Raw genomic sequence first — 17957 nt, forward strand, 5'->3', positions numbered from 1 at the left:
CTGAAAGTTCGATTCCAGTCAAGGGCATATGCCCAGGTTGTGGGCATAATCCCCAGTGGGGGACTTGCAGGAGGCAGCCAATCCATGATTCTCTCTCATCATGGATGTTTCTATTTCTCTCCCCCTCTTCCTTCCTCTCTGAAATCAATAAAAATGTATTTTTAAAAAAACACCACAAAAGTATTAAATAAATAAATACATATATACATACATACATACACTAAAAGGAAAATGGGACAGTCATGGAACAGAGGTAAGGGAGATGTAAGAGTAAGCACTCTCAGAAAGTATGAACTATCAGTTAGTCTCCTATCACATTCTAAACCTCCTACTTTTGAACTGCGCTCTCTAATTCAATACCTATAAGGAATTAGGTACCTTATACATCCATACTTCCCTTTTAACACAAAAAGAAAGATAATTAAAAAGAAAAATAATCTTTTTAAGATATTAAAAATCAACCTATTACATGTTTTCTTAGAGTAATTTCTTATAATCTTATTTTTTGAACTTTAGTATCTAATAGACATTTTAATGAAGTTGAAATAAAGTTTTTACAAATATATTTTTTTATTGATTTGAGAGAAAAAGGGAAAGGGAGAGACATAAAACATCAATGATCAATGAGAATCATTGATAGGCTGCCTCCTACATGCCCCCTACTGGGGATTGAGCCTACAACCCGGGCATGTGCCTTTGACTGGAATCAAACCTGGAACCTTTCAGTCCACAGGCCAACACTCTATCCACTAAACCAAACTGGTTAGGACAAAATAAAGTTTTAATAAAGGCATTATTTCTATTAGATTGCCTGGTTTATTCAAGTGAAACAAACACATATAGATTACCTAAAAATATACACTATTACCTGTAACAAATTAATCACTCCACATTTCAATTATTACATAACTGGTTATTAAATGTATTACTTAATTACTTGACTTATGCTCTAATTAAAGTAAAAACACCTCCCCCCAAACTGTACTATTAAGTAGTTAGCAGAAGAAAACGGCACTTCATAGTTATCTTCCCAAAACAAGTATTTGCCTAGTTTTTAAATTATCAGGTGCTATGATTCAAAATGTAGAAGCCATTAAAGAATTCAATCACATTAAAAGAAAAATAAAGGAAAAAAGCACACAAAAAATATTGTATATGTGACTAGAAACACATCAGTCAGAAGTCGGACAACAAACTGGGAAAAAATGTTTGTATGTTACATCACAAAGGGCTACTCTCCCTAATGTAAAAGGACTCCTATAAAGAAGAAAAAAAAATTGAACAGTTTAATATGAAATGGGTAAAGAATACTAACAATTCACAAAAAGGAAACATAAATCGATCTTAAACAGGAAATATGTTCAATCTCACTCCTGTTAACAAATATGCAAATTAATACTACTATGAGATGCCATTTAAAAAAGTAATAAATAGACAAAAATTTGAAGTTTGATGTTGATGAGGATATGGGGGAAGGCACTCATGAAGGTGGGAATGTAAAATGATATAACTGCAATGAAGTGCAATTTGGTAATAATCATCAAAATTAAAAATACATTTATCCTATGACCAAACAATTCCATTTTTCAGAAATTTTCTGATATAATTGCATATGTAAAAAATAAAGTATGTATAAGGCTACTCATGTTAGCACAATACTGCAACTGTACAAAATGGTGACTTAAGGGATTACATAAATTATTTAATCCACAAAATGGAATATTGTGTAATTTTAAAACAAAAAAGTATGCCTTTATGTAGTGATAAAAGGAAGAAGTTCTTAAATGTATTGCTAAGTTTATTTATTTAAAATATATTTTTATTGATTTCAGAGAGGGAGAGGGAGAGATAGAAACATCAATGATGAGAGGGAATCATTGATTGGCTGCCTCCTGCATGACCCCTACTGGGGACTGAGTCCACAACCCTAGCATGTGCCCTTGACCAGAATTGAACCCAGGACCCTTCAGTCCACAGGCCGACGCTCTATCCATTGAGCCAAACCTGCTAGGGCTGTATTTCTAAGTTTAAAAATGAGGATATATGTAGTGCTATCTTTTATGTAAAATAGGGAAATTGGGATAAAGATATATGTATTTATAAATGAAAACAAAAGAAACTGAGTATCACACATTCATTTAGTGGTCATGTATACTAGTCTTTTTAAAAAACAACAACAACAACAAATGTATTTTTATTGATTTCAGAGAGGAAGGGAGAGGGAGAATGACAGAAACATCAATGATGAGAGAGAATCATTCATTGGCTGCCTCCTGCATGGCCCACGCTGGGGATTAAGCCTGCAACCTGGGCATGTGGGCTGATTGGGAATTAAACTGTGACCTCCGGGTTCACAGGTTGACGCTCAACCACTGAACCATACCGGCCGGGCACTAGTCTTCTTTAATCTGGAAATGCTCCCAACCTTCCTTTGTTTTTCAAGACATTCACAATTTAGAAACATAGAGGCCAGTTATTTCATTGAATGCCCCTCAGTTCCGGTTTCTCTGCTGTTTCCTCATGACTGCATTCAGGTTATAAATTTTCAGCTTATGCTGTGCTCTTTTCAAAGTATCATTATCTGGAAGCACATAATGTCTACCTTCCCCCTAGTTACATAGTTACCATTTCTCTATTTGTAATTAATAATAGGTTATGGGAGTTCATTTGAGACCACGTTCTTAACTTGTTCCTCAGGAAACTCTCTCCTCTCAACCCAGATGATGAAACTTGCCTGAATCAATCCTTACCATGACAACTGTGAAATAGTGATTTTTCTATCTCCATCATCCTTTTCATATTGATTAGTTAACATTCTTTGGTAAAGAAGAACATTCTCTTCTCCTTTATTTAATTATTTATCTATTTTATTAGTTGGCTGGACTAATGGATTATTATTTTATTCAATACGTTACACTCCATTGATTGTCCTTATTTATTCTGATACTCCAGTTTGGCCAGTGGGAACCCATTCAAGCTCGTTTCTGGGTCTTTGCCATGTCCCCAACATTTTGGGGGGTCCTCTTTCCCTGTTTCAGCCCTGGAATCGGTCACTTCTCCAAGGAACCATAGTTCAGCTTAGTGAAGAACAGTATTAGAATCTAATAACTAGGTGGAAGACTACTATTTTAATTCTAGGAGCTTTTAGATTAATTTGTAAACTGTTTACAAGTTTTTACTTAGGGTGACAACATCTATTTGAGCTCTTAAAAAGTGGGAATTTTTAAATGTATGAGCAAGTATTTCCACTTGGCCAACCCACTATAAATTACTCTGTAAGCTTTAGCTCACTCAACCTTACTTCGGAGATTAGAAAACTCTATGTAAACTCTCTAAGTTTTTACAGTCAACCATCTCATGCTTGTTAAAATAGTCTTCAAATCTTTAGAAGGTTATTTGTGTTCTGTTTATTACCAAGCTGCCCTGGCTTAACAGCTTTCTTTTGTGCTACCAAAGAAGTAAAATATCAAGAGCAAGGGCATCATGTATTAATGAAGTAAAATAAAGAACACAAAACACAAAAGGTCTATCTTAGTTTAGACTCAATAAATTAAAACTCATTTAGAATAGGCTAACCTCACCTACATGCAAAGGCCAAACAAACAGTCTAAAATGCTAAGTCCATCTAGCAAAGTTACATAAGCTTGTGGAAAAAAAAGATCCAACAGCATCCTCTTTACACATATTAATTTTTTCAATACTTTGAGGACTTTTCCCCCAATACGCTTTCTATAAACAAACAATAAAAATAACTAAAGATAAAAAATCAAAGTAAAAACATATCATTCTAAAAGAAAAAATAATAAAAAGTATTCCGTATAAAGGTTTTCTTTTATATTTTTTACAGAGAGGAAGGGAGAGAGACAGAGAGTTAGAAACATTGATGAGAGAGAAACATCGATCAGCTGCCTCCTGCACATCTCCCACTGGGGATGTGCCCGCAACCCAGGTACATGGCCTTGACCGGGATCGAACCTGGGACCTTTCAGGCCGCAGGCCGACGCTCTATCCACTGAGCCAAACCGGTTTTGGCAAGGTTTTCTTTTTAAATTTATTTTTTGTTAATCCTCACCTGAGAATATTTTTCCATTGATTTTTAGAGAGAGTGGAAGGGAGCAGGAGAGATAGAGAGAAACATTAATGTGAGAGAGAGACATTGATTGGTTGCCTCCTGCATGCGCCCTGACTAGGGCAGGGAATTGAGCCTGCAGCTGAAACACATGCCCTTGAGCAGAATAAAATCTGGGACCCTTTCTATACTATGATGCACATTGTCAGTAGCTCTTAGAACATTTTTCTAAAACTGTCCAGGATGGTCAGTGAATGCACATGATTATTATGCACTTCAGTAATAGAAACCTCATCAAATGTCTATACATATAGGTAAAGCTATAGGTAAACACACACACACACACGAATTCAAGGAAAAACACTAAGCCAGGAGTTAGGAGACCTGAGCTCTAATACATCAACTCATATAACTTTGGGTAAATTAGATAACTTTTATGAGCTTCATGTCATTTGTAAAATGAGGCAGGTTAGAGTTAATAGTTTTATAATTTCTGTATTATTTCATCTGCTATCATATGCCATTTCATTATCTATCATCCTATATCAGTGATGGTGAACTTTTTGAGCTCGGCATGTCAGCATTTTGAAAAACCCTAACTTAACTCTGGTGCCGTGTCACATATAGAAATTTTTTGATATTTGCAACCATAGTAAAACAAAGATGTATATTTTTGATATTTATTTTATATATTTAAATGCCATTTAACAAAGAAAAATCAACCCAAAAAATGAGTTCGTGTGTCACCTCTGACACGCGTGTCATAGGTTCGCCATCACTGTCCTATATAATAAAAAGGTCACATGCAAATAGACCCTACCAGAACGACCAGTCACTATGAGGCACACTGACCACCTCTCAGTCCCTTTCCCCGGCCAGCAGTCTCCAATCGCCCAATGGAAAACGGGGAGCCAGGGGTGGGTGACGGGGGATGCAGGTGGTGCCAGGCCAAGGCCCCCACCCCACCAGCTGCCCCACATACAGAGGGCAACCTGCTGCGGGGGCGAGGCTGGCGAGCGGGCAGAATGGCCGATCTCTCAGTTTCTCCCCCTGGCCGGCAGGCTTCAATCACCCAATGGCGAATGGGGAACTGTGGGTGGGTGGCGGCGGGAGGCAGGACCAGCTGCAGGCAGCTGGGGAAGATGGCCCTAATCACAGGCCAGGCCTAGGGACCATACCCATGCACAAATTTTGTGCACTGGACCTCTAGTAAATTCATAAGATTAGTGAGACTTTTCCCAAAGCAGGAAACAGAATTTAAGCTAACTAGGAAAGAATGGCTTTAATCAATGCCCTTGAGTTCTCTACTAGCAGAGACTATTCTCTCAGAAAAACAACATTTATTGGTTTTAAAATAATTAACACTTACTGTAGACTTACAATGTATGTCAGGTACTGTGCTAAACTCTTTTACACACATCAACTCATTTAACCTAAAGACATGCCTATGGTAAGTATTACTGTCCTTCAGAACTGACAGGCTTAAAGAGATTAGCTTGCTCTGAGTCACACAGCCAGTAAACCGCAAAGCTGAGACTCAAACCAGGATGACTCCAAAGTTTATGTTTTTAACCACCTTACTATACTACCTCCTAATAAATAAATCATGAGCCAAATATATTCTTAATTTAATCACCAGGGGTTATTGACTATTCTCCAAATTAATCATGTGAACTAAAAGATTATTTAAAGATTTGTTTTTCTGGTTATAAGCAACCTTTCCTTTAATACAACTAAACAAGAGTCATTAAATCCAAGACCAGCAAAGATCTTAAGGAGTGATGTTATTCATTCCCCTGCCTTTAGGCAGGCCAAAAAACCTCATCCCAAATACCCCAAGTTGAGGGGCTGAGAATGAGACAGGGTTCCCAAGAAAAGAGCTCTTCTGACTGCATCAGTGTTAGTTCCCATGCTTCCTCACTATTCCAAATTCACTGCACAATGGTTAGCAATATAAATGTTCAGAGACCAAGTCCTAACAGCAGACATTCTCTCTTGCTTCCTGCTAGACTGCTCACTGCTAGAACAAGTGTGACTTTAGCGATAATCCTGTTGCTGGTTTATGGCATTTTAAGAAGTAGGATGAATAAGGTCAAGTACATACACATCCAGACACTAGAAAATGCATACTATGGGTTATGTTCACCAATCTAAAAGCCCGAAGTGAGTGTTTTTGTATATGTTCTCCATATATTTCCTCAATGCTGTCTCTCAGATAAGCTCTCAGAAAACTTCCTTTTTAGATGACTTCAAGCCTAGGAACAGCCATTTCTGATAAGACATGAATGGTAGGGACAACATGTAAAGGAGAATAAACCAGGATCCAAAAATTAAAGGCACAAAAAAATAGAACATCCAAAAAGACAGCCATTTAGATGGGCATGAATTTTATAAAGAAAACTATATATTTCATTTCTCTTTATTTCTCCTAGAGTAAATAAACAAGCTTCTCTAAAAACAAACAAAAAGCAACCAAAGAGATTTTTTGTTTCATATAATGCCTGACCCTCAAACCCAATTTCATATGTCACCTGACCCTCAAATCTGAGTTCATGGTCTCTAAAAGCTTTTACAGAAATTAAAAGGCTGAGCCTGCATGTATGTGGATCTATTCTGTACTTCATTTGGGCACAGAAGAAAAAAAGAAAATCAGAAAATTACCTTTCTTTGATCCAACCCTGGATGAAGCACTGAAGAACTTCTTCACTGTGGTAACCTTGCGAGTCTTCTCATTGGTTTTCTTTTCTTCAAACTTGGAAAATGTGAGGGACTGAGCCCCTTGGCTGGTCTGACTGCTGGCAAAGGCCTCTTCCTCCTCCCGCTGTAGTCTGTAATTCAAGAGAGGATTAATGACCCAAATATTCTCCAAGTTTTTCTTGTATCTAAAGGTTATTACTCAATGAATTGAGGAGGATCTAAAATTTTTAGAACTAGACGTCAAATGCACCAAATAATAGGTCTGGAGATTCTGACATGAAACTATCCTACATACTACTATAGACTTTAAAAGAGACTTTCTCCACAGATCATGTTCATTCAGCAACTGTACAAAGGGTTACATAAAAGGAAGTCCAGTCCTTTTCCCTAATAAGCTCAAGGTCAAAAAGAAGAAAAAGATAAGTAAATAATTACAATATAATGTAACAGCTCCTATAGTAGAGAGTAAAACACAAGTGCTATGAGAACACAGGAAAGAACAACTAAATCTGCTGGAGGAGTTCAAGAAGGTTTCACAATGGTGACATTAAGGTATGTCTTAAAGGATGAATAAGATTCCATCAAGTCAAAAGGCATTCTGGGAAGAAGGAGCTACAAATGTGAAGGCATAAGGTTAGTGTTACAAACCAAATCCAGTGTAATCACAGCACCGATGGTGTGGTGAATATGAGGCTTATTTGTGTATAGGCACCAGATGGTAAGAAACTTTGGCTGTGGACCCACTATCATCCTGGATTTCACTATGTGGTGGGAAACCAAAAAGACTGTAAATCCAGTAAGTTACCATGATCAGATCTGTACTTAGAAAGATAATACAGGCAGTTGTGTGACAACGGGAGGGGCAGAGAGACTAGAGACAGGGACAATAATTAAGAATATATTAAAAATATTTAAGTGAGAGAAAATAGGACCTAGAAAACAGAGAGGGTGAAATTAAAAAGACTTCTCTAAGCTCAAAAAAGTAGAACTTGCACAACTAGTTGTAGATAGTGTGAGAGATGAAGGAGAAATTAAGAATACACCAATGTTTTTTAGCCAACTGAATTAATGGTAATGTCATTAACTGATTCAGAAAGAGGTTAGGAAAAAATGTTGAAAATGGGGATTAGAGTAAATAAAAGCACTAATTCTGGCCTTAGAACTGCTGCATTTGAGGTATTTATAATAAATCTCAAAAGCTATCTATAGAACAATGGTTCTCAAAGTGTGATTCCTCAGATAGTAGCATCAGCATCTCTTAGGAACTTGTCATAAATGCAAATTTTCAGGCCTCACTCCCAACCTAATAAATTCAGAGACTCTGGGAATGAGGTTCAGCAATCATTGTTTTTACAAGATTTCCATCGAGGCGATTCCCATGCCTGTAGGAAACCTCAAGGGAGATTACAATTGAAAGGAGTAAGAAATAGCAACAAAATCACAGGGAGAGGTGGTTAATCTGAGAATGGAATAGAGATACATCTTTCTCTGAAACAAAATAGAAGGTAATATAGATATTAGTACATTTGGCAGTGAAGAGGGGAGAAAGCTAAGAGCATTCATGTTTAGTATCCTCTACTTCTTCCTGAAATAGATCAGCTACTGAGAATATCAGGAATGCAGTGAGAAACCTGAAGGAATAGTTAATGTTCTCTATATATTTTTTCTCTCTTTGATTGACCATGGAGTCACCAAAAGCGGTGAGTGTACTTTTTAATTCTGTGCATTCACCACAGATGTTAGAAAAGTGGTCACTCAAATGTGGCTAATTGGATATAAAACTAGCAAAAGTGGTCAGAGTTCAGCTTGGCTTTCTTTTACTGAGAAGTTTCAGTTTCAAGGATGCTCTAGCAAAGGATTAACATTATTTGTGGCATTTTATTAGTTCCTATGCTCACCAGCTATGCCATCCTTTAATTTTTATCATAATCATATTTCTGGATAATACAAACTTCTCAAATAATACTGCTGTCCTACAAACCCCATTTCGGAAAAGGTAAATTTTCATAATTCAAGAACTACAAATCTGTTGATCTGTATATACTACGTGTTTGTGATGTGCCAGATGCCATGCTGGATATAACAAAAAATGGGGGAAAACAATGCTTGACGAGAGCCATGTGCCAAGTCCTGTGCTAAGGACATCATAAATATTACCTCATTTAGCCTCCACCATGAAGTATGTTTACCTCCATTCTTCTACTCCCAAATGTTATTCTCTGTATTAGGAAACACACACACCTCAAACACAAAATACTTAAATGGTAAGACAAAATGAAGGCACTGAAAGCTATTCATTAAATGTTGACTGAGAAGAAGAGGGGAACATTTTTTTCACTTAATATTAGGCTGATCTGCTGATAGCTCAAGACAGAAGAGAAAAAATGTATTCTGACAATAACAGTACTATGTGTCCAGTTATATCACTGTAAAACCACCCCTAGTTAAGTCTTTTTACCGCTCTGCCAGTTCCCAATCCTCCTGAATCTGCTTCTGCCTGGCTTTGTGGTACTCCTCCCTCCAGCATTTGGAACAGAAACCCTGCCAAGCAGGGTTGCCATAGTAACCACATCCTTTCTTGCAAAGGAGCTCTGATTGATCCACATGAATTCCTCGGCGTTCAGACTTAAGGCTCATTTTCTTCCTGTTAATCAAATAACAAACAAGAAAGTGTTGTTGAAAATGAATTATTCTATCAGCACAGCAATTAATACCCCAAAAATGATTCCATATCTTCAAGTTATAGGGGAGGGAAGAAGAGAAGAAAAGGGAGAGGAGGAGGTAGGGAAGGAGAAAGGGAGGGAAAAAGGACAGTTTAAATAAAGCAAATTCTTGACATAGTCATATTAAAGAAAAGACTTCTTATTCCCTGCCCAGTTACATAATGAACACCTTAAGAAAGGACTAATGTTATATTAAAGACCTAACAGTAAAACATAAAATTATAAAACTCCTAGAAAAAAACATAGGGGGAAAACTTCATGACATTGAATTTGGCAACAATTTCTTGGATATTACACCAAAAGCACAAGTAACAAAATAGACAAATGGGACTACGGCAAACTTGCACAGAAAAAAATCAATAGAGTGATATAAAAGTGAGTATTTTGTCTCAAATAAAATAATTCAACATTTACCAAGAAAATGAATATAATGAAAGCATCAGAACAATCTAAACTCTTCAAGAAGGCATTCAGGGACCTTAGCAATCTAGGACAAATTAACATGAGCCCACTAGTTGTCACCACTCACTACATACACAATATTGTCACAGGTACTTAATATAATTATTTATGGCAAACAAAAAAACAAACCCCAAGGTAGACATTATCTCCATTTTTTCACATGTGAAATCTCAGGTTCAGAGAAATTTTCAAAAGCACATAAACTCTACTGAAAACAAACAAAAGAGAAGGAATTTAAAACCAGGTGAGCTTCCAAAATCCTTGTACCACAATGTCCCCAATCTACTTGTCCAAACTCAACTCACATCCCTGAGCACAGTAATGTTCATATGATCATCTCCTAAACAAAACATGCATGTTTGTGCCTCAGCTTAGAATTCTTTCCTATACTTTTCTTCTGCTTTTTCAAAGATGATTCACTATTGAAAGTTCATTTTAAGGGACATCCCTTCAATGAAACTTCCCATGAGCTTCCTTCCACCCAGAATTAACTGAACCTCCATTCTTGTAACATTACTTATTTAGGAACCAGTTAAGTCCATTCTACTTCATCATAAAGGATCATTTCTGCCCTGCCTGGATGACTCGGTTGGAGCGTCATCCCATACACAAAAAGTTGGGGGTTTGATCTCTGGTCAGGGAACATATGGGAAGCAACCGATTGATGCTTCTCTCTCACATCAATGTTTCTCTCTCTCTCTAAAAAAAAAAAAAAAAAAAAAATCAATAAAAACATATCTTTGGGTGAGGATTTTAAAAAAAAATCGCATGTTTGACTTCCTCTCACTTAGTCTAGAAGCATCTTGAGGAACTGCTTTATATTCCCAACAGAACACAGTATGGAGCTAAGGTGCTCAATATGTGTTTTGAACTGCATACGGAGATAGGGCTGCTTTCTATTCAGCCTTCATTTGAACAGTGAATACATTTTCCTTTAAGATTTGACACATATTATTTTTCTTTAATATATCTTTATTGATTTCAGAGTGGAAGGGAGAGATGAAAACATCAATGATGAGAGAGAATCATTGATCGGGTGCATTCTGCACCACCACCAACACCACCACCCAATGTGGATGGATCCCACAACCTGGGCATGTGCCCTGATCGGGAATTGAACCATGACCTACTCGTTCCTAGTTCGACACTCAACCACTGAGCCACACCAACTGGGCAAGATTTGATACAAACTTGAGGACTTATGTAAGATAAAAGTCAGAAGGAGAAACCAATTTAAATGTGTCATAAGTTGATTAGGAAACCAGAAAAAATTTCAGCTATGACTTTCCTTTATAGGCTATCAGCAAAATAATTTGAATTTTCTGCAAAGCTATTATCTAACAAGATTCCTTATTTGGTAAGGTAGTCTTCATCTCTGGCAATCAACTAGATCTTACTAATCCTGTTAGGTTGACTCATTTACCAATCCCTATTTTATTTTTGCTGCTATCATGTTATAGCTGATAAGGGAGTGAGGAAGAACCACCTGAAAGCTCTGAAAAGGGGGATGGGGAGGTCCTGTCTAATGTCACACCTGTTAGAGTTAAAATTTGAAATAATACCTTAACAAGTCTCTAAGTCTGTTTTCTTTTCTACTATACCATGTCTTATTTGCCCATAGCACCAGGATTGTATTATAAATTGCTACCCACCAATTTCCATTTAAATTCACAGAATAAAATGGTCTTCATTCTTCTGCCCATAAACTAACTGCCAAGCAAGCACAGAAAAAAGTGGCGCCCTAACCGGTTTGGCTCAGTGGATAGAGCGTGAGCCTGCGGACTCAAGGGTCCCAGGTTCGATTCTGGTCAAGGGCATGTACCGTGGTTGCGGGCACATCCCCAGTAGGGAGTGTGCAGGATGCGGCTGATCGATGTTTCTCTTTCATCAATGTTTCTAACTCTCTATCCCTCTCCCTTCCTCTCTGTAAAAAATCAATAAAATATATTTTTAAAAAAAGAAAAGAAAAAAAGTGGCACTCCACAGCATGTATTCAAGAAGCTCACATGTCTAGAAAAAAGTAAGTCCTGTATCTTGTGGATCTTACCATAATTTACTAAGTGCCAATTGTGTGCACAGAACAGGCTAGATACCACTGTTAATACAATAGAACATGTCCTTCCCCTCAGAAAGTTCATAACAACAAAAAACAAAAACAAAATAAGGCATACTGAGTAATGCATAAAGATACAGTGCTATGAAACTATGGGGAAGAAAAAGACAAGGTAATTCTGACTTAAGGAGCATGAAGAGACCACTTGGGCCAGGGGATGGAGGTGTAGACCTTAAAGAGTTTTGAGTTGAACCTTAGAGGATCTTGGAGGAACGATACAAAAGTGGAAGAACATTCTAGACAGGAAGAACATCTTTTACAAAAAGCGTGGAAATAGGAAAGAAAATGATGTAGTATAAATAGGTTAACTGAAGAAATTAAGTGTGAAGTCAACTATGACGGCTTTTAAAAACTTTAGGCTACACAGTCTGATTGAACCACCACTGAAAGCTCCTGAAAAGGGGAAATCATGATGAGATCTCTATTTTAAGACATTAAAACTTGAGAGATAAAGTTCTGCTTTATGAAGTGAGGTGGACAATAAATTCTTCTCCCCCCAAATCAACTATAAAAATGAACAAAACTTCCTCTATGCTGATGAGTCAATGTGTTAGCCAAGGAGTGCATTTACACTACAGGCCACCAGCTCTTTCTGTCTCCACCAGCTCTTTCTGGCCTCTCTCTGTCTCCTCTGTGTATGCACAGGCTCTGTTGGCCAGAGTGGAAGGAAACCTTACTGGCTAGCAGTGTTTGCACACAAATTCTTTGAACAAACAACAATGTTAGACTGAGCATTAAGGTATGCAAGCACAGGGGTGACCCTTAGAAGGAAGTCAAGCATAAAAATAAAAACAAGAAAAAGCAACAACAGACATCAAGGGCCACATGAAATCTTAGTCCAGCTATAAAATGTATATGGTATACACTAAGCACTACTTGGGGATTCTCAACGGCAAAAGGGAGGAGGAGAATTGGGAAAGAAGACCAGAATTCAATATATCACCAAACCCTGGGTAAATTTATCATTTTCCCCTCCAGTATCACTGAGCCAACCCAGAAACGCACACCAAGGCACAGAGATACATCCTCTAGTTCGGGCTCAAGGAAGGAGAAAGGGAACTTCTAACACTGAGAGGAAATATGAAAATCCCTCCAATTTATTGTTTTTAACCTCTTCTCTTGAGCCACAGCACCCAAGCAACCACATACAGCAATGCCTGAAAAGACAGATTGCAGAAACCAAACTCTGAGGAAGGGGAATTACCAATTTTCTCCACTCTCTGTCCTCCCATTTCTTGGCCCCAACTGTGAGACAGTCATGGAAGTACAGTGTATATGACAGAGTAGCATAACTAACTCCACTGTTTTCTGGCCAGAAAAGATGAGAACCTAGGAACCAAAAAACATATAGGAGAACACACTGACAAGAACTCAAGAAAGCAACCTGAAAATGTTGTTTGTGAACTCCTGGCCTTACCCACCCCTAGCTGTGTATAATGGATCTGATGCTATTCAGGACAAAAGACTAAAATTCAAACTAACAGAGACACTGCACAAGTTTCAAACTGGCACATACATGAAACAGATCAAAATAGTACTGTAAAGGCTTTGAAAATTGAACCGACATTGGAATCACAGAAGGTGAGTTAGAACTTGCAGCCCGAACTGGACAACAAAACTAAAAAATTTTGCTCCGCAAATGACACTATTAAGAAAATGAAAAGACAAACTACAGACTGGGAGAAAATACATGCAATCACAAATTTAACAAAGGACCAGATTTAAAAATGCTCAAAAATCAACACTAAGAAAAACCACCCAATTACAAAATGGGCAAAGGACTTGAAAGAGAGTGATCTAAAGAAAACATACAAGCTGGGAGACAATTCTCACAGTTTCGTCCAAGAGGTCTTTGCAAGCATCCTTGAATATCTTAACATTCTTAAAAGAAACACATAATTATCTCCCCCACTCACTCCCACCCCAGCAGAGGACAAGTTTGTGTACTGTCCAGTAAAATAGATACAATGTTTCCCTCCAGGTCAAAGGTCAGGCAGGTCTGTTTGCTGCCTGTTGTAAAAGATTTGGGTTCCCTAAGCTTGGATTCCTCAGCTGTGGCATCACCCTATGTGACTTGGGAGTAAAGGTAGCCCAAGTGAAGATAAAGCTTGTTTTATAAACGCCCTCTGAACAGTAAAGTACTTTGTCTCTGACTCAGGATCTCATGTCTTCTGCCAGCATGCATGAAACTGTGGCAGGCTCACTTGTTACCTGTATGCTGGGTAAAAACTCAGGTCCTTCACAGTTCTTAACAACATGGCAAATAAGCACATGTTGTTCAACATCATCCATTAGAGAAAAAAAGTTGTTCAACATCATCATCCATTAGAGAAATGTAAATTAAAACCACCATGACATATCACTACACATTTATTAGAATGGCTGAAATTAAAAAATACCAACAATACCTGTGGTAGCAAGGATGCAGAGCAACTAAACACTCATACATTCCTAGTGGAATGCAAATAGTATAGCCACCATGAAAAGCAGCCTGATAGTTTAAAAAAAAAGTTAAACATATTCTTACCATACAACTCAGCAATCCCACTTCTGGTTATTTCCTCCAGAGAAATAAAACTGATGTTCACTCAAAAATCCATACACAAATATTTCCAATAGCATTACTCAGGGCCATTAAAAAAAGGAGACAACCAAAATATCCTTCAATCAGTGAATGGATAAACAAACTGTGGTACATCCATGCAATGGATGCTTCTCAGCAAACAAAACAAAAAGGGGGGGGGGGGGGGAGGCAGTACTGACATAACCAAAAATTGGCTTAATGATGAGTGAATGAAGTCAGTTTTAAAAGCTTACATACTGTATGATCAGTGTTTGTTAGGAATTAGAATTAGGAGGGTGTCTATCAAAAAAAAAAAAAAAATAGCACAATCCAGCAATCCCACTTCTGGGACTATATCCTAAGAATCCCTAAATACCAATGAGAAAGAAAGAATATATGCACCCCTATGTTCATAGCACCATTATTTACAATTAGAGGCCCGTGCACAAAATTCATGCATTGGAGGGGAGGCGGAGGGTCCCTCAGCCAGGCCTGTGCCCTCTAACAGTCTAGGACCCCTGGCTCCTTACTACCCACCTGCTTGCTGTTCTTTAGTGCTGCGGCAGAGGTGGGAGAGGCTCCCGCCACTGCCACTGTGCTCACCAGGCATGAGCCTGGCTTCTGGCTGAGCAGTGCTCCCTCTGTGGAAGCTCACTGACCACCTGGGGGCAGCTCCTGCATTGAGCATCTGCCCCCTGGTGGTCAGTGTGGGTCATAGTGACTGGTTGAACAGTCGGACACTTAGCATATTAGGCTTGTATTATATAGGATATGCATAATCCATGGACACAGACAATAGAATGGGAAAGGTCTGGGGTGGGGTAGGCATTGATGAAGGGGAGCAAAAAGGGAGAAAATTGGAGACATCTGTAATACTGTCAACAATAAAAACTATACACCCCTCAAAAATTCAACTTTACTGTATAAAAATAAAAACTTGAGCCCCAGTTGGTTTGCTCAATGATTAAAACGTCAGCCGGCAAAGTGAAGGGTCTCGGGTTTAATGCCAGTCAAGAGCATACACTTTGGTTTCAGGCTCAATCCTGGGCCCCGGTCGGGGATGTACAGGAGGCAACCAATCAATGTCCCTCTTTCATGCTAACGTTTCTCTCTATTTCTCTCTTCTCTCTCTCTCTCTCTCTCTCTCTCTCTCTCTCTCTCTCTCTTCCCTCCTCCCTCCCTCCCTCCCTCCCTCCCTCCCTCCCTCCTTCCCTCCCTCTCTCCCTTCCACCATCTTTGAAAATCAATGGAAAAAATATCCTCGGGTGAGGATTAAAAAAAAAAAATTTGAGAGGCAATTTCTAGGTTGGATCGGAGGAAAAGTGCAGGAGACAGGGATAGTGACCAACAGACAACTACAATAAGAAGGCAATGCAGTGGGAATGGAAAGGGGAGTGGTGGCAAAAAACTTTGCAGGTGGGATCTGTAACAATTAACTAATGAGACATGGCAGAGAGACTTGCAAGTTTATAAAAACTCTTTACTGTCTCTACAAAATTAAAGCCCTCCAAGGACAGCATTTAGATTTAACATACTTATTTAGTAGATGAGGTTGAGGTAGAGAGGAAGAACTAAATCTACCCAGAGTCTGACTCTAGAATGTTAAATTGAAGAAACTTTAAACACTTTTTGTTCCCTAGGTTCTCTCCTTTTACAATAAAGATGAAGACACCGAGACTGAGAAGTTTATGATCTGTTCAATCAAAAAGGTAGTGCCTGGCCAGTGTGGCTCAGTGGTTGAGCATCAACCTATGGACCAGGAGGTTACGATTCAATTCCCGGTCAGGGCACATGTCCAGGTTGTGGACTAGATCCCCAATGTGGGGCATGCAGGAGGCAGCTGATCAATGACTCCCTCATCATTGGTGTTTCTGTCTCTCTCTTCCTCTCCCTTCCTCTCTGAAATCAATAAAAAATACGTATTTTTTTAAAAAGGTAGAAAGTGGCAGGGACATCACTAGAGCCTATATGTATACTAATCCCAATTTCCATCAAACTAATCTTTCACCATTATCATCCTGTGGTCCCTTTCTTCAATTCCAAGAGGAATGGGCAAAATGAAATATCCATTTTTCTTTATATCAATTCAGTAAGTTTTTTAATTTTTATACTACAAATACTATAGCACAGGTCTGTGTCACTAAAAAAAAATTATTTTAATCCTCACCTGAGGATATTTTTCCACTGATTTTTAGAGAGAGTGGAAAGGAAAGGGAGAGACAGAGAGAAACACGGATGTGAGAGAGACACATCAATTGGTTGCCTCCTGCATGCACCCAACCAAGGCTGGGGACCTGCAACCAAGGTACGTGCCCTTGACCAGAACCAAACCCAGGATCCTTCAGTCTGTGGGCAACGCTAAAATTAACCCATGTGCCAGCGACCTTCCTTTTCTTGAGAACTGTTACCCCAATCCACAAAGGTAGACTGCCAGCAGCCATGTCTGTATACCTGCCACTTCAGGGCCACAGTTGCTTGAACCAGAGATGGACATGTGATTTGGAAATGAGACTAATCTGGGCTGTTCTCTTGAATGATTGACTAAGTATGGCATGACCATCTTCCATCAGGTGACCTGAGTAACAGGATAACAGGTCTGCAGAGTGGAATAGATACACAACAAGAACCAGAGAAAAGTAGCAGAAGAAAAATACTCTCTAGGTCAGCGGTTCTCAACCTGTGGGTCGCAACCCCTTTGGCGGTCAAACGACCCTTTCACAGGGGTCGCCTAAGACCATCCTGCATATCAGACATTTACATTACGATTCATAACAGTAGCAACATTACAGTTATGAAGTAGCAACAAAAAAAATTTATGGTTGGGTCACATGAGGAACTGTATTTAAAGGGCCAGAAGGTTGAGAACCACTGCTCTAGGTCCTGAAAGGTTTCCATTTCTCAGTTTCAGTCCATTCCTAAGGTTCAGTTGCCTGCCTACCCTCAGATTCTGAGACACAATCCTGATCCCCACTGTTCTTTTCTTTCTTTTTTTTTTTTTTACACTTGTTCCAATACAGTCTATTTATCTGTGCCCAAAGACTTGTCCAGGTACTATTCTAGAGCTAGAAAAATATAACAGGATTTCTATGAAGTCTGCTTAGCATATACTAAGAGCTCAATAGGTATTAAGATAAAAACAATAATAGTTACTATGAGTCTATAAAGACCAATTTGGTGTGGTCATAAGATCATAATGATCAGTCATATCTGCATTCAAATCTCAGCTCTGCTACTTATTAGAAATGTGACTTCAGACAAATTAATATTTCTACAACTTTCATTTATATCTCTCTGTCCAACTTCTGCTCCTACTATTCTCAATCTTTTCAC

General features: G+C 38.5%; 1 protein-coding gene across 4 annotated transcripts in view; it reads right to left on the minus strand.

Annotated features, from left to right (window-relative positions):
* The window catches only part of RABGEF1 (RAB guanine nucleotide exchange factor 1), a 62675-nt gene that overhangs the window by 25066 nt on the left and 19652 nt on the right, over positions 1-17957 (minus strand). For 3 of the 4 annotated variants that reach the window (XM_081089824.1, XM_081089825.1, XM_081089823.1), the window contains exons 2-3: positions 9225-9410; positions 6731-6897 (exon numbers count right to left, since the gene is read on the minus strand). In XM_081089824.1, coding sequence (XP_080945950.1) covers positions 6731-6897; positions 9225-9403 — 346 coding nt within the window. In that variant the 5' untranslated portion in view covers positions 9404-9410. Of the gene's footprint in view, positions 1-6730; positions 6898-9224; positions 9411-17957 lie in introns of those variants that run through there. The other variant, XM_081089826.1, reaches the window with a different exon arrangement.

Source organism: Myotis nattereri, assembly GCF_964212035.1.
Source record: "Myotis nattereri genome assembly, chromosome: 4".
Classification (NCBI taxonomy): Eukaryota; Metazoa; Chordata; class Mammalia; order Chiroptera; family Vespertilionidae; genus Myotis; species Myotis nattereri.